Source organism: Strongylocentrotus purpuratus, unplaced genomic scaffold (assembly GCF_000002235.5).
Source record: "Strongylocentrotus purpuratus isolate Spur 01 unplaced genomic scaffold, Spur_5.0 spur5_scaffold_7, whole genome shotgun sequence".
NCBI lineage: Eukaryota > Metazoa > Echinodermata > Echinoidea > Camarodonta > Strongylocentrotidae > Strongylocentrotus > Strongylocentrotus purpuratus.
The window spans coordinates 33840181-33866920 of NW_022145613.1; the positions used below are offsets into that span (position 1 = coordinate 33840181).

Consider the following 26740-nt stretch of genomic DNA (forward strand, 5'->3'; position numbering starts at 1 on the left):
TTTGTATCAGATTACCTACTATGAGTATGTGTGCTTTTGGTTAATGTTTTTATACATATTTCAAATAGGGTATAACTGTTTAAAGTCTTCTTAAGTGTGATTCTGATATATCCAATTTGACAAATTCATGATTTCAACAGTGCCCCTTGCAATTTGCTTGCCTTTCATAGCATTATATCACCTTTTTTAAGAAATTACCTGTATAAAGGTAACACTACAAATTCTTTCATGATGTCCGAGCATAAGTTTTATAAAGGACAACAGGACCATGTATTTTAATTTTTATTATTAGTCATCATTCACTCAGGAATTGAAGCCTAATGGATTTTTTTAAAAATTGACAATATTACTAAAATAATTATCGTTAACAGATATCAATTCATTGCCCTTATTTTAGGGATTTAAGAAATATAGACTTCTAATTTTCTAATTGCTAATCAAATACTGAACAATTTCTACAAAAATGCATCTGTATATACATGTATGCATGCTCACATCTATGTGTACTCGTGAAATATCCATCAGTGTATGATAATGAACCAAAATTAATTGTTTTAAAATTCTGTCAGCTGAAGGTAAAAAGAATATGTGATCAGTCTTTTAAAAGTCTGATTTGATAATATGATTCTGAAAATAGAAATATCTTCACTATTCTATTGAGAATCAGAATGATCTGAATTGTTTTATTAATCAATAAGATACAGAAAGAAACATCACTTTGGTTCAAACCACATGAGAATGTGTGTCTTTGGGTTATTTTTTTTTGTAATGGGTATTAAATGTGTATATGGTTGGTAAATGATGACATATTACTGTGTCAAAATATTGCATGACCCTGTTTGGACAATTATATATACCTGTACTCCTTTATAAATCTTGGTTTGCCCCTCCCACCCATAAAGCTTGTCCTACCCCTGTCACATATATAAGTGCAATGTTGCCCTTGCCCCAAACCCTTCAAATAAATATACAGCCCCTGGCAAGCAAGTGCCATCCTCCCTCCTAACCATACCATGTATGCAGATGGAGATCATACTTTTACATGCATTTAGTACATGTATATATCTTTAGAGTCCCATTTCAGAGGCTATTTTGAAAAAAGAAAAAAAATTGGTAGTAAAATTAACCAAAAACACACAAAAAAGAAGAAGAAAAAAAAAAAGCGAAAAAAAAAAGAAAGTAGGAAAGTAAATTGATTCTCATTCTACGTTTAGTATCTTTAGCACATGTAGTTTCTCATTTGCACTACCTTTTGTATATATTTACAAAAAATCTTCTCATTTGTAGATCCATTGTATATTGATAATTTCTTTGCACTTTACAGTAGAAACAGAAACATTTTAGAAACCATTTCTTTCTTTAAAAGTATTTTAAAGAGAACTGTTAGTAAATGTGAAGAAATTCTAAACTTTCATGATACATGGATTTGTGACGAAATGTGTTATGGGGTTTTGGTAATGCTTGAAATGTAGGAGAATTTGTTCTCATAGTATTTATTTGTCATTTTGAAACAGAATCGGTCATATTTTCACAAAAATGTAAAATACTGTAATCTGCTGTATTTTATGTAATATTTCTGATCTTCATAAATTGTTGCACAAATTCATAAATGTAAACATTTTCATTTATTTGTGCTCATTTTCAATTTTATCATCTTGGATTGTTTCTTTGTTTATAGAGAGCAATAAATCATAAGTTGTTCAACAGAAATTCACTTGTTTTGGATTCTCTTTGGTATTCAAAGATTCTCAATTCATTTGTGTCATTTTTGTTGTTTTCTCTCTACCTGCATGCTAAATGTGGATTTGATGTATTTTGCAAGACAAAAATAGACAAAAAAGTAACTGATTTTATAATTCAAAAGAATAAAAGTGCTGGATAATTGTAAGGTACCCATTTGTCTTGTCACTGTAAACTAGTCTTTTACCAATAAAAACACACTGTTTAAGCAGTGTTCTTGTGCCATTTTATGTAGGTGATGTTTGATTAGTGCAACATAAAAAAGCATGACATTAATGCATGATGTAATTTTTTGTTTGTGTGAAGAATTTCTGCTTACAAAATTAAACAACAGCACTTGCTATGAAATATGACAAGCTTCATGATGTGTGTTTCACCCATGAAACAAAAAACACTTCCAGCACTTTTATAATATGCATTTTCAGTAATATGTTTTTAGGCCACATATAGTTATTGCAGGTAGAAATAGGAAACACAAGAGTGAGAATACTGATGAATTGATGTTTTTTTAATCCCAAAGAAAATGCGAAATGCCCAACTTTCCTCTCCTAAAATCCTCGCTGCTAGATATTTCAATTTCATTTATTGTTTTCAATTTCAGAATTTCAATATTTCTATCCCCTCTCCACTTTCAAGTAGAAATTTTTGTCTTCATGTATGTATATTTGCAAATGTATGGTGCATTCACACATTCATGTACACATGAATGTTGATGGAAATACAGAAAGAAGTCTGATTTTTCTTCTTGATTAGCAATTCCTGGATCATTCGGTTAAAAAACCCTGGCTAGTATTTAGAAAACTCTGAGACAGAGTTTGACCCCAGATCGTCTATAATGATCTCTTCTTTCGAGGTTATGCGTCCTTGTATGAATGCGCCCTGTAGATTTAGCCCAATGTTGCATGCTAGCATCGTACCTTCACACTAGTAGTTTAGATATGCTTCAGTGAAGCTGAGATTATCGACCGGGAAATTCCACATGAGATGTATTTGCAATTACATGTACGGTACCTTTTGAAGTTGAGGTGAATCTATATATTTTGTGGTATACCAAATGTCTTCATTACAAAGAAAAGAACTCATTTTAATAACTTTTTTCCATATATACATGTATAGGAAAGTCAGATTTGTTTAAGCTGAAACAAAATATTCAACATTATTTTTGTAATTATGCAACAGCATTCTTTTATGAAGACATTGAGCAAGATTTTTTTTATGTGGATGTATAATATGTGTAGAAAATGACCCAAATTAGACCCAAATGGTTTTATCAACCAGTAGAAACAAAGCAGAAGCCATGTCATGCAAAAGAGAGAAAAGTGTATTTAAACATTTTGTAATTTTGTTACTCCTCATGTGGAATTGCTCAACTACAAACTGACTTGCCTTTTTTGCACCGTATGAAAGTTGCATGCAGATGTAGAGTACACCTGAAGGCCCCTTTTCATTTTCCAAAATGTAGAGTGGAATGTAGATCAGAGCTGTAAATATGTACCGTCACTTTAGAATTTGAAATGAATGTCCCACAACATTCCTTGGATGCTATACAGGGGCCGATGTAGAATCGCCCCTGGGGAGCATCTTTTTCTTGTTAGTAGATGTTGAAATGTGAGTGGTTAAGTTATGAAATTCAGTAGTCAATTGGTACAACCCATTGTGAGAAGATTTCTGTTGAGATCATAATCAAGGTTAGGATCAACTGTGGAGAGACTGTCGGGCCTGATAATTATCTGATTTAAATCGGTTTCCCAATTTTTTTTTCTTGTTTTTTTTTCCTTCTTCCCGATTAAATTATTTTTTTACCCAATTTTTTTCTAGTTTTTTTTTCTTCCCGATTTTATCCTGATTTTCCCGATTTTATCCTGATTTTCCTGATTTTGCCCTAATTATCTCTATTCTTCCCTATTTTTTCCAAATTTTCATACTCAAGAGGGGAGAATGTTGTCAGATGCCATCCCCCCAAAAAGTCCTCATCTTTTATTTCTACTCAAGGGGGGGGGGGGGGGCGTGGTTGAGGGGGAAAGTTTAATTTTTTTTTTTTTTAGTGCTCACTATCACCCCTGAGAGATGTACAATGTATTAATCGTTGAAATTCCAGCTGTCTTTTATTTCTATATCTTTGTTCGACACATGTTAGATGTAGACCATATCCTCAGGCATCAACTCAAAGCTAATAATACTTTATAGATTGATGGTCAATTAGCGTTGTCAGTTTTAATACCAGTGGTCATCATGGCTTGTCCCCTCAGTATGAGATTCTATCTCGGACGTTAAATGGCCTCAAGGAAAGGGTGATCTACTTCAGCACGGATGAGCTTCATGGTCTCTAGAGTTCTGTTATGACTGATGTCCGAAATGCCATTCTCTTTATGTCATTGCCACTGAAGAGGATGAGGGAAGGAACCATCTTGAACAGCTCATGATGGTAATTCTGTCCTTTCATAATGCCATTTTGTGCTCCCCTACTCTTGACCTGTGGTAAATTCTTTATGGCCAATGTCCGAAATGCCATTCTCTTTATGTCATTGCCAATGGAGAGGATAAGGGAAGGAACCATCTTGAATAGCTCATGATGGTAATTCTGTCCTTTCATAATGGTCATTCCTCCATTCAGAAATTGAACAGTTGATTCTATCATGCTACATGATAAAGAGGGTTAGTTAGGCTATTCAATGCATCAAAATACATCACTCTGTATCACAAACCATTTTGATTCTTCTTCCTTGTGTTGGCCAATTTGTGCTCCCCTACTCTTGACCGGTGGTAAATTCTTTCCTATTCGTTCTTGGAAGTGATTAGTAGATTCCATCCTGGTAGATCATAAAGCATGCAAGATATTCATAGTAAAAAATACCTCACTGTGTATCTTAAGCCCGAATCATTCTCTGGATTGTTGAGGTTGGATGATGTTGTCCTCGTGATTCATGCCATAAGGAATCAAACTCATCCTTATTTTTACATAAGAGGATAGGGATATGCAGGGATGGAAGGATGTGGTCATCTGATTTCCATCGTCTATGGAAGCCTCTAGATGTGTCTTATGATGATGATGATGATTCACAACATCTGTATTGCCCCATATATCTGTTTAAAAAACATTCAAAGGCGCAAGCTCCAATAAAGTTAGCATTTAAATATCTGAAGGAAGATGTGAGTCTTGAGCAAAGCTTTGAAGTGGTCCAGGATGTCAATTTCGCAACGACCTCTGTTATGATGTAGGGCTCATGTAATGCAGATTTTCCTGATAATCATAATGAACCTTCTTTGAAGATACATAATGTATCAAGTCCTCGTATTGCAATGCTTAATCCCCCAAAGCTTCCTGTGAACTCAGATATCAGTTAGTTGTATCTTATTTCTGGCCTCCTATCAATCCTTCATTAATCTTGGGTCATCGCACTTGTCATCAGAGACGGAAGGATGTCCGTTATTGCTGGACTTTAATGAGCATAAGATCTATTCACATTTTTTTAAAGATCTAGTCTCCACAGATCAGTTGGATTTAATTTCAAATTGTTACAGTTCAGCACTGTCCAAATTATGTCCAGTTCTATTGTTGTTGGGTTCAAAGTCAAATCCATAGGTCTTCACCAACATTTTGGACAAGGTCCAAATGTCATTATTCTGTTAGTTTTTTGTCTGTGATTTATAATTACAAAAACCGTTATTTTGACAAATAGGAGTTGGTCCTTGCATAAGATTGTGTTCAGTTGACATATATATTGTGTGAGGTCCCTTTCAAACTTCATCTATATTGATACAATCTTTGAAGGTCGTGGTATCTGAATGATTAAATGCCATTATCGCCATATGATTTAAAAAGTTGGTCTGATAGATTTGACCCTAAATGATTCCTCTGAATGGATATCAGTTACCCCGGAAATACAGATATGTGTCAGAGCATTGATGAGGTATTTAGTGACCCAATTTGATGATAATATTTGCTAAAAGCCTCCTGAATGAGGTAAGACTTTTTTCATGAAAGGATAGGTGAGCAGGAGGAGATGAGATTAGGGTTGGTGTGGTTTGACATTGAACTTGTACACATGTACCGGTAGTCCTGTTGGTAAGTGCTGGAGAGGAATCCTTGCCCTTGAACAAGCAGTGTAGAAGTGATTAGTCAAATGCCAATTACAGTGCATGTTGTCTTTAGATATCGTCCATAATCACCAATCACTTTATACAACCCTATGCAATGACTTCCAAGGAATTTTAAATCATCTTCACAGATGTTAAGATGCAACAGCATCATGGTTATACTGCAGACCAGTTACAGAAGTACTTGATGTGTTTCCTTAGAGGTTAGATATGCTTTCATGTACACTGTTGAATTTTGGACCTCATTATTACAATTTTGGGGCTTTACCACTGTGACTAAATAGTTACATGCTGGTCTCAAGATTTTAACAAATTAGTAAGGAATGAGAGGAAGCTATTAATGGACTGAATAAAAATAGATAATTGAAGGGGTTTAAAAACTGAATTACTGGTATACTTATCTAGTTAGATGCTTCTATTATGAAAAAGAATGATAGAAAAAAAATAAATACCCGGTACACTTTATTAGCCAAATATGTGAATGCTTGCAAAAGTTTATATAAGTCTATACTTTTTGTATAGGAATTTCGATTCATTATCTCAGCATGTTTTGTACCGGATGTAGAGTATGACAAGGAGTAATTAATGGTTCCTTTGAACATTGTATAGGTTAGAACACTCCCTTTCACCCCAAACTACATATTCACACACATACACATCCCACACACACGTCCCACACACACACCCACACCCACACTACCACCACCCCACTCCCTCCAAATCAACATCGCAGTGCAATGTCTGCACCATGTAATGCAGCATTCAGTTCTGCAATATCTGTCATCTGCTGGATCTAAACATGTCATCGATTGACCTAAGAAGAATTCTTCAGAGGTCCTTGTAATGAGGTGTGTCAGCGTTGAGACTGGTAGATGGTGCTATAATAGAAAGAGTTTAACCTGACGTATTGCTTGTGGTTGCAATACTGGTAAAGCTTTTCCCCCAGTATGTGACGTATGTCAGGCGGGATGTATATCAAATGAAAGATTTACACATGCATTTAATTTGAGATACTATCAAACTTTAAATCTGGCTTCGTTTAACAATAAATACATTGGGTAAAATTTTACACACTTGGGTAAAAACTGATAGCTTTTGTAGGCCTAAATGGATGAAAAAAGTAGATTACATCATTGGTACACATGTGTGTAGTGGGGGAGAATTGCTTTCTAGGAATTATGAAAATGAGAAATTTGATGAGAAAAGTTACATGTAGTTAAATTAGGTGTGATAAATGAATTCCAAAATCCTATTTGAAAGATCAGGAAACTGATTACTGTTTCATAAGTTAAAGAAAGAAAACCAGCAATGATGATCGAGTACTAAATATATATTAACAAAGAAAATTAATCAACGTGAAAGAAATATAGTATCCAAATATGGGAGAAAGAGGCACTGGGAATTTTACGTTAAAAATTGGGTTATTAATGCAGGGTGTAGGAGTAGAGAAAGAAAAGGAATGTGTGTAAACATTTATCCAAGAAAAGACATGCCATGACTTCATGCATTCCAGACATGAATAATGGGACTATATCTTCCATTACGTGATGGGTGAGGACTTTATTTAGAAAGCAATTTCTGTGCCTCAGATTTGAGTGTTGAGAGATATGTCAAGATGGCAATTAGAACATGAATCAGGTCCCAACAGAGCTTGTGTATGCTGGCCTCTTTTTTAAATTGATGGATCGTGTAGCTGCAAGATCATCATATTAGTATAAAAGCAATTTATTCAGTTGAATGTGGCTACCGGTAATAATTGTTTTATCCGATACTGTAAATCTCAGAACTTTAATTGATATATTTTAGAGCCTTACGAGGTATGTCATAGCTCGCTAATTAAGAGTTTCTTTTTTTATCAACTCCCAAATTTTAATAGATAACTGTAGAGAAAAAACTATGTGCTAGTCTTAAAGGGATCCGGTAACTTTGTCTCAGATTCTGAAATAAAATTCTGGATTAAGCTCATGATGCAATGATAATTATAAACCTTTAGGTCAGTCAGGAACCCCATGACTTTTACAAGCCAATCGCCGGTTTGATTACAAAGATATTTATGATTGGATTTACAAATTTAAAAAAAAAACTGTTCGCCTGACGGTTTTCATAACACTACAGTCTATTGGTGAAAACGAGTATGGTAAAACCGGTCACTCCAAGATTTTTACTTTTTTGAGGCACTTCTTGATCATTTTGAAGCGAAAGTTTTTTAGGGTTTCAATATTACACCATATCACAGACACTGATAACACATAGAGCAGTGTATCTCAGATTTAACATTGTTAAACGATCCCTTTAAAACTTAACTGCAACCGTAACATGCACTGTCCAAACTACCTCTTCTTTTGCTAAGTGATGAACACAAATATAGTATTTAGTCTTTCTAATCTCCTCATTTATGTAAATATGATATTTACCTTTGTAAAAGAAAGAGGGAATCGTTTACACCACTGATATCAGACAAAATCTTTCACACTATTCAAACTGGACCCTAATGGTATTAGTTAGAAATGAAAAAGCAGAATTAGTTATTATTCTTTAGTTTTGCTATGTAATTAGTTATATGTTCATTATCGGCTGATCTACATATTTAGATTATTATGAAGAATACTTTTTCTACATCTACATATATCTCTTCCAAACATGTCCTTTAATGTCTGGGTATGTAGACTAGGAGTTATGTTCAAAATGGCCGTCTGCCAGCATTATGTTGGAATGCAGGGGTTAGCAATGTACTCTTCAAGAATTTATGACTCACACTCTATGCAGGAATCCCTACTATTCCATCCAAACCCCAGGCACACTACCAAACCAGCCCCAAATCAACCATACCGTGGTAGTTCAGGGTAGAGTAGAGTTATGTCAGGTCTACTGCAATCCCAGTGTCGGTCACGTCGGTGTAACTGACGTATGAAAAGCGCTTTGATAGCATGATTTTGCTCTCAGACGATCTGGGATTGGGGGACCATCCCTCTCAAGGAAAAGTAGTTTGGGAAGTAGTGCTATCAGAGACAGGATTTATCCAAGAGCTGGATTTCCTGAGATAAGCCTCTAGTTTAATAGGAGAAAATGGGAATGAAACGTTTTTCATGGGGAATGTATAGCACTTGCATGTCCATGCTGTAGCGATGCTGCAACTGGTTTGGCAATTGTGGTAGAGGTATCCTCCAAATTTCCCTCAATATATAAACTCAATGAAGTATGTTAACACACCATGAATCTTTTTGGAGATTTATTTTGTACCCGGATAAAGAATTTGTTGGACTCTTTACCTTTTTTTTGCATGCTTTAAGGTTGTGCTTGCTAAGTGCATGTGTGTAACTAACACTTCTTTACGTGTTGGTTCAACAATAGGAAAAGGTAGAATAATGGTATACTATTTTCTGTGCAACAGAAGAAGCATTGGAAAAAGAGGAAAAATATAAAAGTGATGAAGGTCTTTGATTAAGGAGAGAAAGAGATCCCTTAAAGAAAAGAAATTATGGGTATAGGGTATAGGGTAATAGCAAAGTGATAAATAAAATGGAAATGTTTGGGAAAGAGAGAAATAAAGGGAGACAGAGAGAGAGACATAGAGAGAGAGAAAAAAAGAGAAGAGAGTGCAGCAGTAAACAACGAGATGTAAATGAGTGTGGAGATGGATTGAAGTAGCAGATTGCACATTGAAAATATCACGTATGTGGAGAGTAGTCTATGATTCAGTGCATGTATTGTTTTATAGATAAGGTAAAGCTGTATCAACTGAAATGAAGCCTAATAATCAGACTATCCTATCAGGTCACAAAACCATATCTTATGTAGATATGAAAGTAGTAGTCTATCCCATTCTCATTTACATACTGTACTGAAATAGGATGGCTTGGTATGAGGATTGGGTGATTAAATTTCTCCGTATTGAAAGGGATTTATAAAGCAAAGATGTATATAAAGGGATCCGGTAACTTTGTCTCAGATCCTTAAACAAAATCCTTGATCTCGCTCATGCTGCAATCATAATTATAAACCTTTAGGTTATTCAGGAATCCCATGAATTTTACAAGCCTGTCTGATTATCAAGATATTTATGATTGAAAATCGAAATTTCATTTTGCGTTTGCCTAACGGTTTTCATAACACCTCAGCCTATTGGGGCAACTAAATATGGTAAAACCGGTCACTCAAAGATTTTTAATTTTTGAGGCACTTCATGGTTATTTTGAAGCGCAGTTTTGTTAGGGCTTCAATATTACACCATATCACAGACACTGATAACACGTAGGGACATGCATCCGATGCCTTGAAGGGAAATTACTAAATTGCTTGTATGATGCAGTAAGAGGAAGGGATGCAGAATTTTTGTTAGGCTTGGGAGAGGAGAGATTGAGTAAATGAAGTTAAAGAATTTCTGTGTTTAGAGGCGTGTGCTGTGAGCCAGGAGGTAGTTAAGCCAAATATTTTTCCATAGAGTTCTCGCTCACAACATATGATGATGACCGTATCTTTGTCATATATTGTGGTAGTGATGATATATCTCTCATTCCATTGTAGTTGCAAGGGTCTGTAAGTCATTTGCTATGACATAATCCTACATTTATATCACACGCTCATCACGTTCCTTTACCTCGGCTCAAAATATAAGATTACATAGGTTCCCAGTATAGGTCCATACTCATTGTGCCAACATGCCTCCTACCTTTACATGTGTCCGGAGGGGCCTAGCCGTTGGGCTTCGGTAATTGACTCAAATTTTTGGCATACCAGTACCTTGGCAGTGTAGTGTCGTTAGCTGGTGGGGGAGATGCGGAGAAGGAATTGAAGAGGAAGAAGAATGAGGGGAGAGAGAGAAAGAGAGAGATACTTGATGTAGGCTGAGGCATACCTTATATTATTTCCTAGTTGTATATATTTTCAGTAATAGATATAAACTTCTAATAAAATGTGTCTCACATGTTCTGTTTGATATCATTTTGAGCAAAATTCCAAATGAAAATAGTTATCCAAATTTATAAATAATTCTGATAAGTGTTTTTTTCTTCAACAAAAGTATGTTATAAAATGCAAATAAGTATATATTTTTAGAAAGGGTACATGTAGGAGATAACATAAGAAAATACCTGCAGAGAAAGATATGCATGGGTCTGGGGAGATATGAAATATAAAAGAGTGCATGAGAAGTAGAAAGCTGGTGTGAGAAGATAGCTGGAAAGTGGATGTGTGTGTTTGTGTGTGTGAGAGAGAGAGAGACAGACAGAGAGGGGGATATAAAGAGAGAGAGAGAGAGAGAGAGAGAGGGAGAGAGAGGGGAGGGGGTGTACATGGGGTAAGGAAAGATATGAAATAGTGTTATTAGAGATGTCATAGAACTAGGAAACTGCAACTAAGAATTCACATCGAAGAAAAACTTTTAGTTTACCTTTTCTCATGTTTACACTCTCCTTGTACTGCATGCATTCTAAAGTATGCTCTTCAACATCAATCAAAATGATATCTGCCGGGACTGATGAATTCTGACAGCAACACCACAGCCTACCCACAGAGAGTTGAGTTGATAATGTGCTTTGCGCCTGATACTGTCACACATGACGGAAATACCCGCAGGGCAAAATAATCCTATTACATTTTTTTTTTTTTGGGGGGGGGGGGAATAAACCCTTTCCAAAGTTACTGTTCTGCATCAGTAAGTTTGCTAAACAGATGGAAAATACAAATTGAAAGACTCTTCTAAATATTACAGAAAAAGCAGGTTTGGGTGAATGTATATAATTGATGAGAGAAATTGCCTACTCAGGAGGCTATTTTGTCTTTTAAACTTTTTGTTAGAGCCAGGGAGTTGATAAACTTGAGAAAAATTGATTGCGTAAAGTTTACCTGGCTCGCTGGTTGTGTTACATATCTTTAAAAAATGATCAGAAAGTGTCTTAAAATTGGACTCAATTGATACTTTAGTCTGAGTTTGCGAGAGACAAAGAGCTGGTAAACTTATGCAAAGTTGATAGCACAAAGTTTACCTGACTCTCTTATGGTTGTATTACATGTTTCTCTTCTGGACAAATGATCAAAAATTATATTAAAAACGGACTTCAGAGACACTAAATTCTTATTTTGTGACAGGCAGACAGCCGGTAAACTTATTTTAAAAAATGTTGCTGACATAGAGTTTACATGGCTTTCAACTAGTGGTGTCACATGTTCTGACAAATGATCCAAAAGTGTCTTAAAAGTGGATTCTATTGATACTTCAGTCTGGGTTTGTGAGAGGCAGAGATCTGGTAAATCTGGTAAATGAAAAATTGCGAGCATAAAGTTTACCTGTCTTTCAACTAGTGGCGTTGCATGTCTCTCTTCTTGGGCAGGTGATCTGTTTCATCACATAGGTGTTAATGGTTGTTTTGTCTGGTGATACCATCTCGGCTAAAAGGTGTAAAGTGAACCTGGGGTATGATACCCCAGAAAAGAGAGCACCAGCCACATTCGTTTTGGTATGACATTCAAATGTCAGCATACTGTGAGAGCCCTGGGCATGGTATTCTTCTCAAACTGTGGCAGCTGTGGTGCAAAATGGCCATAACTACATATGGTGTGCAGTTGAGAAAGTTGAATGGATGAATGTAAGAAGTGATCACAAATATATCCAAAGCCTTCAGGGATCTAATGTGATTTGAAGTGAACCAAAAGGGTGTAGCATTGATAAATTAGATGTAGTATACATACAGTCTAAAACACTGATTAATTATGACCAATATTATAGAACTTGTTGACATACATTTCCTATTAGCCTTTTGTTTTCCAGAAGAATTTTCATGATATATATTACATTTTAGTGATAAGTTTGGGGGCATATTTTTTAATTTACACTTGTCTCAGTACCATCCAGTACAAATGATTCAGTAATTGATGGCACACAATTTTTGTCATTTGAGAAATGACTGTAATATGAATGACAAAGATTCTTTCCTGGAACTCAAAACCTGACTTCACATAGAAGAGGTATTACAATCTATTGTTTTGTCTTGCTAAGAAACTTATCTCCATCAATATTGAACATACATGCGATGACATATTTACTTCAGTGACGACCGATTCTAGTATGGAGTTACAACCTTCTTCCACTAGAGGAGGCTTTGGCATGCACGGCCAGCTAGCTATGCTGCAAAGCCATAGCAAAGCTATGTCTGACCTTTTGTTTCAACTTTTCTGAAGGGACTCTTATTAATTAGTCCTCTGGATAAACTGCTTGCCCTGTCCATTAGGTTGTATGGAGTAAAAACACATCACATGTATGTTTTAATGGCGAATGAATGTGATCGAATTAAGTTGGAAAATACATTAAGACCAGTTGGTGATGAAAGACCAACATGGCAGGATTAACCTAGATTTTGATAGGACTTGTAGTAGTGACATAAATGTTAAACAAACAAAGGATAAGGATGGATTGAAGTTTATATTATCATCACTAAACTATTAAAGATCTTGCCTAAATATACTTGAGTTTAAATCCATCAGACAACTATTCCACAGTAAAGTTATAGAGAGCTTATATTGTGAGCCTCGGAATCAGCTAATGTGTCATTGTCAAACTGGAGAAGAAAAAAAATTCACATTTTTGTAATTGCTCATGTACTCATTCATGAAAAACAAATCAAACTTAATCTTCTGCCATCCTCAACCCTGTTGATACATGTACGATGTTGATTGGTGGCATACCGTGTGTCCAGAGCAAGAAGAGTGTTATTAGTGTTTAAACTATATGAGTTAATGCCCTACTGGCTCAAAACAGACAATATCTGTCAGTTGCACTGTTGATTGATCTAATTCATTATTACCACAGCAGTGTAAGAATCTTACTTATTTGTAATGACCATAACTATTTTCATGATAAACGTTCTCAATGCTTTTTGTATTATGTTGGGTATACTATTTTCAATTTTTGTGAGAGTATCAGAGATGGGCATGTACCTGTCAAAAACTTATGATAAATATTCGGGTGTAGAATCAGAAACATGTTGATCTGATGTAAGCAAGGAAAGTGTATTGTTCTACAAACAACTTTTTAACATGTTTCAAAGAATTGTTTGGAATGTCTTTATTAATAAGCTTTCATTTCATTTCCCTTTTCAGGTCTGGCGTTTGCCAGTGAAGATGATTACTCTGAAAGGTGAGTTATTTTTGTGTTTTTGTGTGCAGAATGATATGTTTGGGTTTGCTTTCAAGTTTGTCTGATATTACTGAAATATTCAATTTAAGTTTATTTCCACAATCTGATAATAATATATGATTGTTACAAGGCAAAGTAGAAGCCATTAGTAAACTGGACAATATCAAGAGCATGTGATCATCCAGGGTATAGAAATTTATACTGATTTGAATTATTACAGCATACTGATTAGATAAAACGTACACCAACATAAGCTTTAAAATACACCACACTACACTTCTAGATACAGAAATGTATTCCATCTTTAAGAATGTTACTTCAGTTATGTTGTTGCTGTCGTTACCATGTAGTTAGTCATGGCTTTTTCCAGGCAGTACTTTGACATACCTGAGATTAAGTGCATTGCTTTGTCTTATAAGATGTCTCCTGTTCTTGCCAGTCATGACAAAGCAATTTGTGAACGTGTATACATATCACATTTCTGATGCTTACGAAACTCTTCCAGAAGCATTTTGTGCACATCCGATACAGTGGATTCAGAGTAGTGGTACATGTTCATCGAGTGATGACAAATTGGACGTGTCGTATGTATGGATGGTTTTGGGTTTAGTTACAAGATAGTGTCAAAGTGACTCCATGGCCAGACACTTGAGTGTCTTTTCTTTATAATCATCCATTCGTTTACTGTGGATCCACTGTAATCCAATCCATGAAGTATCTGAAGTAGTTTCTTTTTGTTGCAGTTATGAAGTGCTTCACAACTTGCTCCACAAAGTGGTATATGGGCAACTAAAACAATATATTCTATTGTTGATTATTGTGTTGTAAAAAAATCAAACTTTTGTTTCTTCAAAAATTTCTCAACACAATATCTTTTTGTTAACATTAGAGTGAATACATGTTTTATTTAGACCTGGGAAGAAGTTTTAAAAAGTAGAAGGAGTATAAAATTACATGCATGAAGGAATACAGGAAAAATGTAAGAAATAAAACAAAAGAAAAGAATGAGATGAAAAGGAAAAAAACAACAACAAAAACTAAATGGATAGAAGGAAAGGTGATTCAAGATCAAATAGACTTCATGAAGGTGAGAAAATAAAGACAAACAGAAACATGAAATGGAAGAGGAGCATGAGGAAAAGATGAAGGTTGGGCACAAGAGCTTTACAACTTTCAGATTTCCTCTTCCAAAGTCTGGATAAACATCTGTGATTGGTATATTATCTTTCAACAGATGACAGGGATTGTTATGCATCTTCTATATATTCTCTTCCTGATGCTTATTTTAGAGCAAGTGAAAGCATTTATGTCTGTAGTCTCATGCAGCAACTAAAATAGAACATCACAAACATTGAAGTATTTTAGGCTGACTGATATGTTGCATCAGGGAGGTTAGACTTTGCCCTGGTTGCATCACAACTCAATATAGCAAACCGCAGATGAATTTTAAGCTGTAGGATGTAAGAGTTTTCTACAAATTATGTTACATATTTATTGAATCTTGTGGTACAGCATGCTAGATACCTTAATAGCTTTCTATCTAACTCTGGATAATGCTCGTCAACAACATCCATATTCGAAACATTTAGATGCTGTATATATCTATATTATGGCTACACATTTTTCTTCAACTACAATTAAATAGATTGTGATCTAAACTTGTCCCATTTGGATATCAATCAGCTTGATATCCATGATGCATGACTTGTATCACTGAGGAAAAAATCCCATTAAAACTCAGCATTATCCTTCATTTTAAGAGACTCAATATATCGATATCCCAAGCGTTAATTATTTTTCTTTTCATGAATTAATTGTCATAGCAGGGACGCACAAACATTCCCCTTTTTCTTTCTTTGAGACAAGTTGCTGATAATGTACTTTGCCTTTAAGAAGTAGGAAGAGAAAGTTAAGAGTCGGGATGTGGGGAAGGAATGTTTGGTATTTTGGCAAGAGCTGTCTCCTGAAAGCAATTTGTTGTCAGTTGGGGCTTCCAGTCCGTGACAAAGATAAGGTTCCAAGACATGGAAATATTCAGATTGTGCAATAAAAATGTCTGAGGGGCCTGTTGGGCTCTGTGGATGTATGTTGTGTGAAGTACTAATAGAATGAAATGAGAAGGGCGTGGTAGGATGTAATTTTAGTAACCTTGTCATTTACTGCCTTGCATCGATATTGATATGATTTATAAGTAATGTTAATGCAGGGAAAGGGATGATGATTGAAGTTCTTCCCCTGGTTGAAAAATATAGTATTACCATGGTATATCTTAATCAATTATTTTGCCTGGCACCGATACGGTACAGATTAGGTAGCTTCACTGTGGGTGTAATACACGTATGTATGCCAAGATCCATGCAATATATAGAGATGGTGAAATGTGCTCCCATTGGGCTTTTAGCTAATAAATGTGCTCCTTGGAATAATGGCTTTGTTGCCTTATAAGGTAAAGAGGAAAAAGATGATCATCAAAGTTTTATTAGATATAATACAATCTTTGAAATGCATGGATTCTATTTGAATAATACACATATACATGTAACACTTCAGTTGATCCTCTGACTGTATTGCATGTTACTTTTGATTACTTTCTTTTAAGTTAGAAAAGTGACATTCAGTTGGAGAAGTAACACAAATTCACAGATATAAATCTTTTTTTTCTAATGGAAATAAATCAAAATATGGTGCTTTACTAAAGGTTCAGTACCCCCTCTTAATGCTGATGTTGTCAATTACTAGACATAGACTACTCAATGTATGTCAATATCCTTTTATCATACTGCTCTTCTGAAAACCTTTATTAATTTAACGCTTACTTACATGATACTTAATTATTTGTCCTTTGGTCGCCATTCAGAAGACCAACTTAATCAGTCGATTTGTCTGATGGTCGTTCATATGGATATGGATGGGGGCATCGGTTATAATCAGGGAAAACCACATGTGCGTGGTCCAATTATAAATGATGTCTGATAGCTATGAATCAAATTCCCAGCCTGGAGAATCGCATTAGCTGTTATACAGAGCTGTATAAACATACAGCTGTTAAATACAGTCCTGATAAGCTTCTGTTTTGCTATTAGCCCTACTTAGATAAATTGTAATGTGTGTCCCTTTAATGATCTTTGTCATGTTATTTATTTTTTATCCATGCATGATTCACATTATTAAGGTTTGGTCATTGAGGAATCTCCACAAACTAAAGAAAACAATTTAGAAATAACTATGAATTCATATCATAATATATACTTTAGTTCTGAATGGTATGGAATGTGATAAAGAATCAAAATATTGCCAAGGTATGTGATTACCATGCATTTTTTTGTCTCTAGAAGTACACTATGAACTTAAAAGAGAAGGTAGAGAAACATTTAAATTATCCAAAATCAATTCATACTTTGATAAGAATGACTAGATTGAATGTGTAAGATATGTAAAGATATTTATAATGTATATAATTTATAATGTATATAATTTATAATGTCAAGGCAATTTAGCTGTCCAAAATCTATACAGTCCATGATATAATAAGAGGAGTCTGGAACACCAAGACTATCCTCCCATCACTCAGCCTGCATCTGATGCTGAGAGGGATATGATGTCATGGCTGCCAGCTCCAGCTTTCCACCAATCATAGCCAAGCTAGCCATATATGGGAGGCAGTCCTAATTACCCATAATGCTTTGCATACCATACCCCCTCTCTTTCTTTGTTACTCTCTCTCTCTCTCTCTCTGACTCTCTCTTTCTCCCTCTTGTCTGTCTAACTGTGACTGAGTGCTGCAGTAATTTACAACGCTCTGTGGTATTGTACCTTTGATTGGAACCTAGGGGTGCCCCCAACAGGAGGGTCTGCTTTTTCATTTTGCTTGTCGAACTGCACGGTCAATTTGCAAGTCGGTCTTTTAATTGAAGACCATCTCTGCTTGTTGCTGTGTGCCACACGGGATAACAAAGTTGGGAGCTGGACTCCATTATCTAAGTAAAGCTTGGAGCGAATACGAATGCAAAGTTTTTCCCCTTTTGTAACTGAAGGATAAAGAAGAAACAGCAACATTTATAGAGTGAAAACGTTGGAAAGGAAATTTGTTCTCGTAGCGAGGAATACTATCACCTCGAGGAGACGTTTTGGTGCCCGAAGGCACCTCGGGATGGATCTGGTTTTAAATCGGACATAAGCGGTAGGAATGCATCTTTCTTTCATGTCTAATACATGTGGATTTTTACATAAAGGACATACATGGTTAACTAAATCTATGTTGTATCTGAGCAAGTTTTGTGGTAATGTATTTGAAAAAGTGTTTTGCATGTTTCTCTATGGATATTACAAGTTGTTCATTATTTCATGTTAAATGTTTACATTTACAAATGAACATGTATGTGGCTTATAGAAGTATTTTCACAAATTTGTATGAAAATATCATTTTTCCCCTTCCCCCTAGAAAAATCTTTATTTTTATATATTGAATTAATTGATTTATTTATACAATTTTTAAAATTTTATAATTCTGTATATTCTTTTGTAAAAACATTCAGACATTAAAATGTTTTTAATTTATTACAAAATTCATTAGTTTAGGAATAAGTATACAGATGTTTGAATTTATTTATTCATTTATTTACTATAGTTCCATTTGTAATATAATTTTTAATAAACTTATATCCTGTTTTTCCTATTTAGAGGAATTTGTCATTTGAATTCTTTTGAGGTGTGACTGAATAATGCAATTATTGCTTTTAATTTATTGATATACAATAATTCATTGATAGTAAATAAGGAAACCTTTCATGAATAGTAAGCCAGTGCTTTTGTATTTTGAATAGATGTCCAGTAGCATTTTCAAAGAAATTCGTAGTTGAAAACTTCCCATTGCTTCGCAGGAAGAATTCACTTACTTTTTGGCAAAAATACAGGAGAACAGCCTTTTAGTCAGAATACTTTAATGCTTTAAAAAAATTGCACAAGTAAGTGTTTGCAAAATATCATCAAAGGTGAACAGTTACTGTAGCTTTTATGTGACTTGGTAACCAACATGGTCTCTATTAATAATTGAGTTACTTTCAAAATTGTATCAAATTATGGTGCCAAGGCGGAACAATATTTAGGACATATATAAATACCAGCTATAATTGCATGCAGCCATTCCAGTCAGTGAAACTTAGTTAAAAATAGTGCACTAATAACCAAGAATGCTGCATTCATTAAGCTCTGCTTACCCTCTAACCCTCTATGTGGAAAGGAAAGACCGAAACCAGTATAGGAAAGCCAGTTTGATGCTGTGTTGGCTGTCACATAAAGCACTACATGATGGAATTATGAATGTTTTGTATATTTTTTTCCAAAGATGATTAATTTTGTAAGTGCTAGAACTAAATGATATCACACAACAAATACATATGAATTAGCTCATTTGGTTAGGAGAACTGTTACTATTTTCATATTTTTAATAATAATCTGAAATGAATTTCCATTTGTACAAAATTGATTATGAATTGCCCATACTTTTACAGACTTTATTTCCACTATGTTTGAAAGTGTATTAAAGGAAGCTTAATCTATAATAGAAAACATCTTTAAATGTTTCGAAGACATTTGTTGTAAAAAGGTATTATTTGAAATTTTATCATTGAGAGTTTGTTTATAACTCTTTTGTGATAACTGAGGAATGTAGCACAATGATAGCAGGAAGAAAGCAATATAGTGATGACAAATTGCTAAATAGATACAAAAAGTGAAGCTCAATGCACAATTCATTCAATTAAAAAGGGAGGAAAAGAATTAAAAGCAGACAAAGAATTGAAAAGTACAAGAAATAAACAAAAGTCGGGTTCAAGTTAGTTTGCATTAATGATAAATGAATGTAAAGTTTAAAGGTTGCCTCAACTACAGACATGTTTAACGGAAAGAATTTATGAGCTCAGACACCGAACCCACGTTTTCACCTCACAGATGATATACCCTTCTCTGCTCACTCAGTATAGTGACAGGTTTAAGTAATTAAATGAACTGGTCATAGAGTGGAAAAGGGATGGGTCAGAGATGTGAGCTTTGATAGAGAATCTTTTTCCAGTATGTTCAACTAATTTAATTTGGATGGGAGGGGTCTCTGATATGAAAATCTCATAAATATTTGTTCTGCCAATATGGTAAATTAATTGCATGGTTTTGCTGTTCTCTATTAAGGAACTTTAATAATGTAAATGATTTAATCAAAATAACTTGATAACTCTTGTATTCAAATCAAGAGTGAATCACCTAGTCAATTTCCTTTGAATTATTGTATTCCAGAATTTATTTGCAATCGAAATAATGCTGCAGTTAAAACTTAAAATCCTGTCTATAAATATTTAGCAGTACCGGTAATAACAGCCCTTGATTTAATCAGGAAATTCTTTTCATCTGTAATATAAAATAAAAAATTGTAAACTCCTCATTAACTAGAGAAATACATATATCAAAAAGTGCATGAAAACTTTGTTGGTGGTATGGGGGAGGTGAAGCATTGCGAAATACTTGGAAATTTGTTTGGCACACTGTTATTTCATCAATAGTAGGCCTACTACGGAAAACACAAAATCACTTCAGGGGTATTATTATTTTGTATACATGTTTATAGGCTTGTGCCTAATCTCATCATTGTAGTTGGGCAGTGAGGGGGGGGGGGGATAGATACTAGACAGAGCACACACCCACAGAGATGTCGTAACACAAACCCCCATGCATTGCATCTACTCCATGCACAGGGTGACTGTGGTGTTGGAATGCATTAGCCTTTCCTTATATGGGTGCAGGGCCTGAGTGTACATGTGTATAGACAGATGGTAGAGTACAGAAGTGTATAGGGTATAGGTATAGACCTAGCATTAGTCAATCCATGGCATATAAAATAATCTGCTACCATTTCTGTTGCTGCAACAAATGCCCTAATTTTAGAAGTGATTTTATTTTGAACATTTTATTTGCAACATACAATTCCTCATTTTCTAGATAGGACTACATTGTTAGTATTTCATGAGCAATCTTTTGCTTGTCTGAAATAATGATCTTGCCGATGAATAGATTATAATTTTGTGTCAGAAATAAATTTATATGTGCCATGTATTAGAGAATCATAATAATTGAATTATATCTTGAATTACACTTTTCTTTCATTTGAATCAATATTTATTCTGAGCTTTTATCCAGTGAATACATTCAGTCCCAATTATATATTATATAGTATGATTCTGTTATTTTCAAGGTTGTGTATAAGGCTGTAAGGCATTTCTAATTCTTAAACATTTCATATTACGCATATTTTTATATAATAAGTATTTTTAATGTATACTTTGTTATAGATATATTTTTGATTATATGATTTCAAATCAAGGGACATGGCATGTATTATTGGCTGTTGAAGTAACTTAGTGATAAGGTTTAGAATAATAAATTCTTATGACTCGAATAAAAGTTGGTGGAGTTTTTGGCAGATGACGTGGGCCCAACTTTCGGAATCCATGTGACAATTAAGATGTTGAAAATCACATCATTTTATAGGCAACATTTGGAATTCCTTTTATTTGACATTAATCCTTTTTCAAATACATCGATTTCTAAAACTTTACCCAACATATACAAATGAATTCGTACAAATTTAATTCTAATTTTTGGTTTTCTATTATTCCATATTATGCATATCTTACCTTGATTAAAGTATAAACATGAATGACAAATGCTATTGTCTTAACAGTATCATACAGTAATTTTCGTTCATAAAAATATATAATGCTCTATCAATAGAAAGCTATGTAGGGCTATTAAATGAATATTGCCAATACGCCTAGATTACAAGCATTCATATTGAGATTAAGTGGTCCTATAGGTACAACATTGATGCAAGTCAAAATCGGGCTTTACCTCTTCCGTGGCACCACTTTTTTAAACACTTGTTATAGATGTGTTGTATAGTGGTTCACTAATTTGACTCTTAATTCAAGGGTTAAGGGTTCAAATCTCGCATAGCACCACATCCTTTGGCAAGATGTGCAACACATATTCACCACTCTTCACCCAGGTTTAAGTGGGTGCCTGGCAATATACCATAAATATAAATCTTTGTTACTTAAATGCCATGTTACATATTATTTCATTCACCTGTTAAATAATTGTATTTCAATAATCAGAATGCAAACAGCATGCTATAATTGTTGCTTGGTAGGACAAACATTATTACACAATACACAAATCAGTAAGTACAGGTTCTATTTTTCAAATAATATGTGAAGACCATATCAGTTTATTCATTTAAGATTTTAATTTTGTTCAAAAAATTATGATAAAAAAGCAAGTCTGAAAAGGTTGTGAATTCAACGGACAATTCAGATACTGCTATCAAAACATTAGATGTGAGGAAATAATCAAATAAATGCTAGATTTAAAAAAAATGTGATCTAGTTTATAAACCTAAATACAAGCTTAAAAGGAATATCTCAATACTATTTGAATTTCTTCTTTCTCCTTTATTTACAGCAAATAATACCCAACCCCTACAGTTTCCCAAATTTACCAACATATATGTATACAACTTTATTACAAGTATGATACCATGAGATATGGTATGTATTTTGGTTAATAGTTTCATTGTTCATCTTGATAAGAATAATGTTCCATGAAATCAAAGTTCACAGTTTAAGAGCTCATTTCTAAATTCAATAAAGAAAGCCAAAGTACATGTATGAGATACATTATTATGGGTTGTTAAATCTGCCAACTGACTATCCTAAACTAAAACATGTATGAGCAAGCACTCAATTAGCGATATAAACAAAAGCCATGATCATGTGATGAGCATCATTATGATAATGATTTAAAGGTCATTATGATTGAATGTGAGCACATAGATTCTCTGGGAGGTTGCTTTCTTAGTCATATGCTATCTTCAGCCATTGTGACATACAGACTACCGGTATGCCAAGACCTTGTGCCATCTGTGCTGTCCTTACCCTTGGTATTTTCTTATGTACCTCTGGAAATGTTAGCATATTACTGATAGATGTTATGTATAATATCTGAATAAGCCAGTTTCGTAATGTAACCAAATTTAATGCATACGTCTTTGTGAAGTGCCTCAATACAAATTATTTCATTCACCTGATAAGAATAATAGTATTTCAATAGTCAGAATGCAACTGCATATATTAAGTGTTGCTAGGTAGGTCAAGCCATAATGTTTGTCCAACCTGGCAACAACTTAATATATGCAGTTGCATTCTGACTATTGAAATACTATTATTCTTATCAGGTGAATGAAATAATTTGTATTGAGGCACTTCACAAAGACGTATGCATTAAATTTGGTTACATTACGAAACTGGCTTATTCAAGCCGAACTTTGGAAACGGGCTGGTGAGTTTTTGGTATATTGTTGTTGTGTGTTTTTTTTTAGGAGGGGGGGGGGTGTTAGGGTAAGATCATAGTGTAAACATTCTGTTTACTGTAAAAGTCCTTACCTATTCTTTGTATCTCATTGAATGTTTTACAAGGCCAACATATCTCTTCATCTAAATTTATTCTTTCATCAGAAGAAAAAAAACAGATAATGGGCAATATCAAGTATGAAATGAAGGGGTGGATAAAACACAAGTTCCAAGATGCTGATTGAAAAATTATGAAGATTATATTTTGAGGTATTGATGATATAGAGGTAGGTTTAGGTTCCAGATCTTGCAGGAATCACAAGATGTTAAATCCTTGCATTCATAGGGTAATGTGTAGAAAATGCCTTGGAAGATATTTTCAATATTGGAACTTGCTTTTGTATTTTAAAATGCCTGGGAAGATATTTTCAATATTGGAACTTGCTTTTGTATTTTAAAATGCCTGGGAAGATATTTTCAATATTAGTACTTGCTTTTGTATTTTAAAATGCCTTGGAAGATATTTTCAATATTGGAACTTGCTTTTGTATTTTATATTTTAATATCATATTTTGTATACATATTTTATTTTAGTGTTTTATCTACTGAACATGTTGAAGTCTGGAAAGATCTGTGGCAAATATTGCTAGATAATGATAATAACGATAGTAGCTATAATAGTAACAATAATACTTATAATGATAATAATAATAATGATACTTTCAATAATTATACTACTACTACTTATAATGATCATTATAAAGAACATAATTTATATAGCATATACTTTTTCATAGATATGATGTGTCCTGTCATAACACAGCGTGATATCAGCAAATGCTTATCATCAATGTATTATAAACGTATATTTATTATATTCTTTTTTATTAAATTACCCGAGGAGATACCATTTTGCTCTAAATTTTCTATCGATGGAATAAGGAAATTATTTATGTTTTTATCCATTTCACAATTTACTTTAATATTTATTGCAGTTCAACCTTCTGGAATATCCCCTCGATATATTTCATTTTTGATATTTCTCACAGTAAATGTAATATAAATCATGTTTCACAATCATTGATATATAGAAAATATCACCACAAATACTCCTTGGTACAAACAGTTTAGACCTACATTCCGGGTTTTTTAATAGACGTTCATGTAGAAGCTTACATCGTGATTTACATTGAATGTTATATTTGGTTACTGCAGACCGCCTTTATATATCACTTTATCTCCTGTCACAATAACTCATCTCTGTTATCTCTGCGGCCGTCTGCATAACTCTGCTGTCGGACATACTTTCTATCTGACAAAGCAAATGCCAAGTGTTAGCTAGCCGTGCTGATGTACGTCAGCAGTAGGTCTATGGAGCTGATAACGTCATCACACCCTAGTGATGATGCGTGGAGCTGTAGTGATGTCATGAATGAAATGTGAACAAGCAATCAAAGCTTGTCCTTTACCAATTCATGCAATATGATGGGATTTGTCCCGGTTGACTGAGCCACCCTTAAAAAAATATCCCACTCCCCTGAATGAATAATTTAAAGACATATTACTCTTATGAAAAATTGTTTTCAAACTATTTATTTAAGTAAGACATAACTTTTGTGTCGTTGAAGTTCATTAAACTTTTATGATTTGTGCAATGACATAACTAAGGGTTCTTTAACTTAAATTGTACATTGTTGACACATCATGACAGTTTGAATATCAAATTTAATAAACAAATCAGTCTCAGAAACAAAATTTCTCAGAGCTTTTTTTTTTTGGTGGAATTCTCAGATTGTTTTTTTCTTCTTCTTCTTCAGGAAGAAGGAATTGTAATCTCATGTAAGATAAGTTTGTATGTGTATATGCAGCTCTTGAATATAATTATATTAAAGTTTACCACACTTTGCCAATTGCAATTATACATACTAGTATATAATGGAAAGAGATGTATTATGATTACAAAATTTTGATTACAGAATTTTAAATTTAGTGCTCATCTTGTAAATACAAAATATTAGAATGTAGATCACTCATAAAACTGTGCAGAAAGTTTAATATATTTCAAGGGATTTTAAATTCATTGGCTTCATTGGCAGCTTAGCTGCAGTTTCATACGGCCATCGACCCATAAAGCTATTCACCCTCTATATTGTAAACATGGCCATAATTGGCCCTCTGCTGTGCGTTCATTTCTCAATGCTGGCAGGCATCTTGGAACTGCACTCAGAGATCAAAGCTCCTCATTTAGATGTTTTGTGTGTGCGTAATACAGAGGAATTCTTGTGGTCTCCATCAGTTGAAATTCTTGAGGAGTTTGTAAGACCGGTACCTAGATGAATATATGGTAGACTGACAGGAATGCTTCTTTTTCCTTGCCATGTTTTTCCAAACTTCCCTAGTTTCCATTTGTGATTAATGGGAATTTATTTATACTAAGAATTTTGTTGGACTGCTGGCCTGTTTCATATTTTCTACCGTTTTGATTGGTATCCAGTGTTGTATGTCACAAAACCTCTTTCAGATATTACCTTACACCAACATTTTCCAAAGCTGCCTTTCGTACTGATAAAAATATCAGTACAAATATTATGAACATAATATTTAAATAACTTAATTTTTACTAGTACAGTTAAATTCTGCTACTGCAAAATATGTTAAAATAATATCAAGTTTTATCATGCAAATAAATTTGCAACTGGTAACATAAGAGTGATGCCTTTCTTGTCAGAATGAAGACAACTATGTATGTATATTTGTATATTGATGCCAATCAGGGAAGAATTGAGCAAATTGACAACTTTCAAAACCATTTTTTAAAAATAACTTTTTAAATTTTATTTGTCAGCGTTGAGACAACTAGCAGCACCACCACCATATTTGTATATTTGTATATTGATACCAATCAGCGAAGAATTGATCAAATTGATAACTTTCAAAACAATTTCATTTCAATCTTTTCTTTTTTTAGCATTGAGACAACCACCACCATATCTGTATATTTGTATATTGATACCAATCAAGGAAAAATTGATCAAATTGATAACTTTCAAAACAATTTCATTTCAATCTTTTAATTTTACAGCATTGAGACAACTACTACCACCACCACTCAGGTAGTTTATAGCTCCGCGGCCATGAGCCGGGGGCGCATCGGGCAAGAGGAGGCGCCAAAGTTTACTCAACCGCTCAAAAGCGTCTCTCCAAAGGAGGGACAGGCCGCTACCCTACAGGCGGAGCTCAAGGGTAAGTTTTGAAACATAGTCCTCAAAAGTTGGGGAAAACTTTAAGGATGTTGTATGCAACATGAAAAATGATGATGGAAACTTACCACCATTAACATCTTATGATGTTTTATCCCAAGGCTCTTAAATACACC

At 34.1% G+C, this 26740-nt stretch overlaps 1 protein-coding gene across 2 annotated transcripts in view; it reads left to right on the top strand.

The window, feature by feature from the left end:
- The window catches only part of LOC587668 (titin), a 174881-nt gene that overhangs the window by 108198 nt on the left and 39943 nt on the right, over positions 1–26740 (top strand). For both annotated transcript variants that reach the window (XM_030974183.1, XM_030974184.1), the window contains exons 68-69: positions 13933–13969; positions 26447–26607. In XM_030974183.1, the coding sequence (XP_030830043.1) occupies positions 13933–13969; positions 26447–26607 (198 nt within the window). The remainder of the gene's footprint in view (positions 1–13932; positions 13970–26446; positions 26608–26740) is intronic.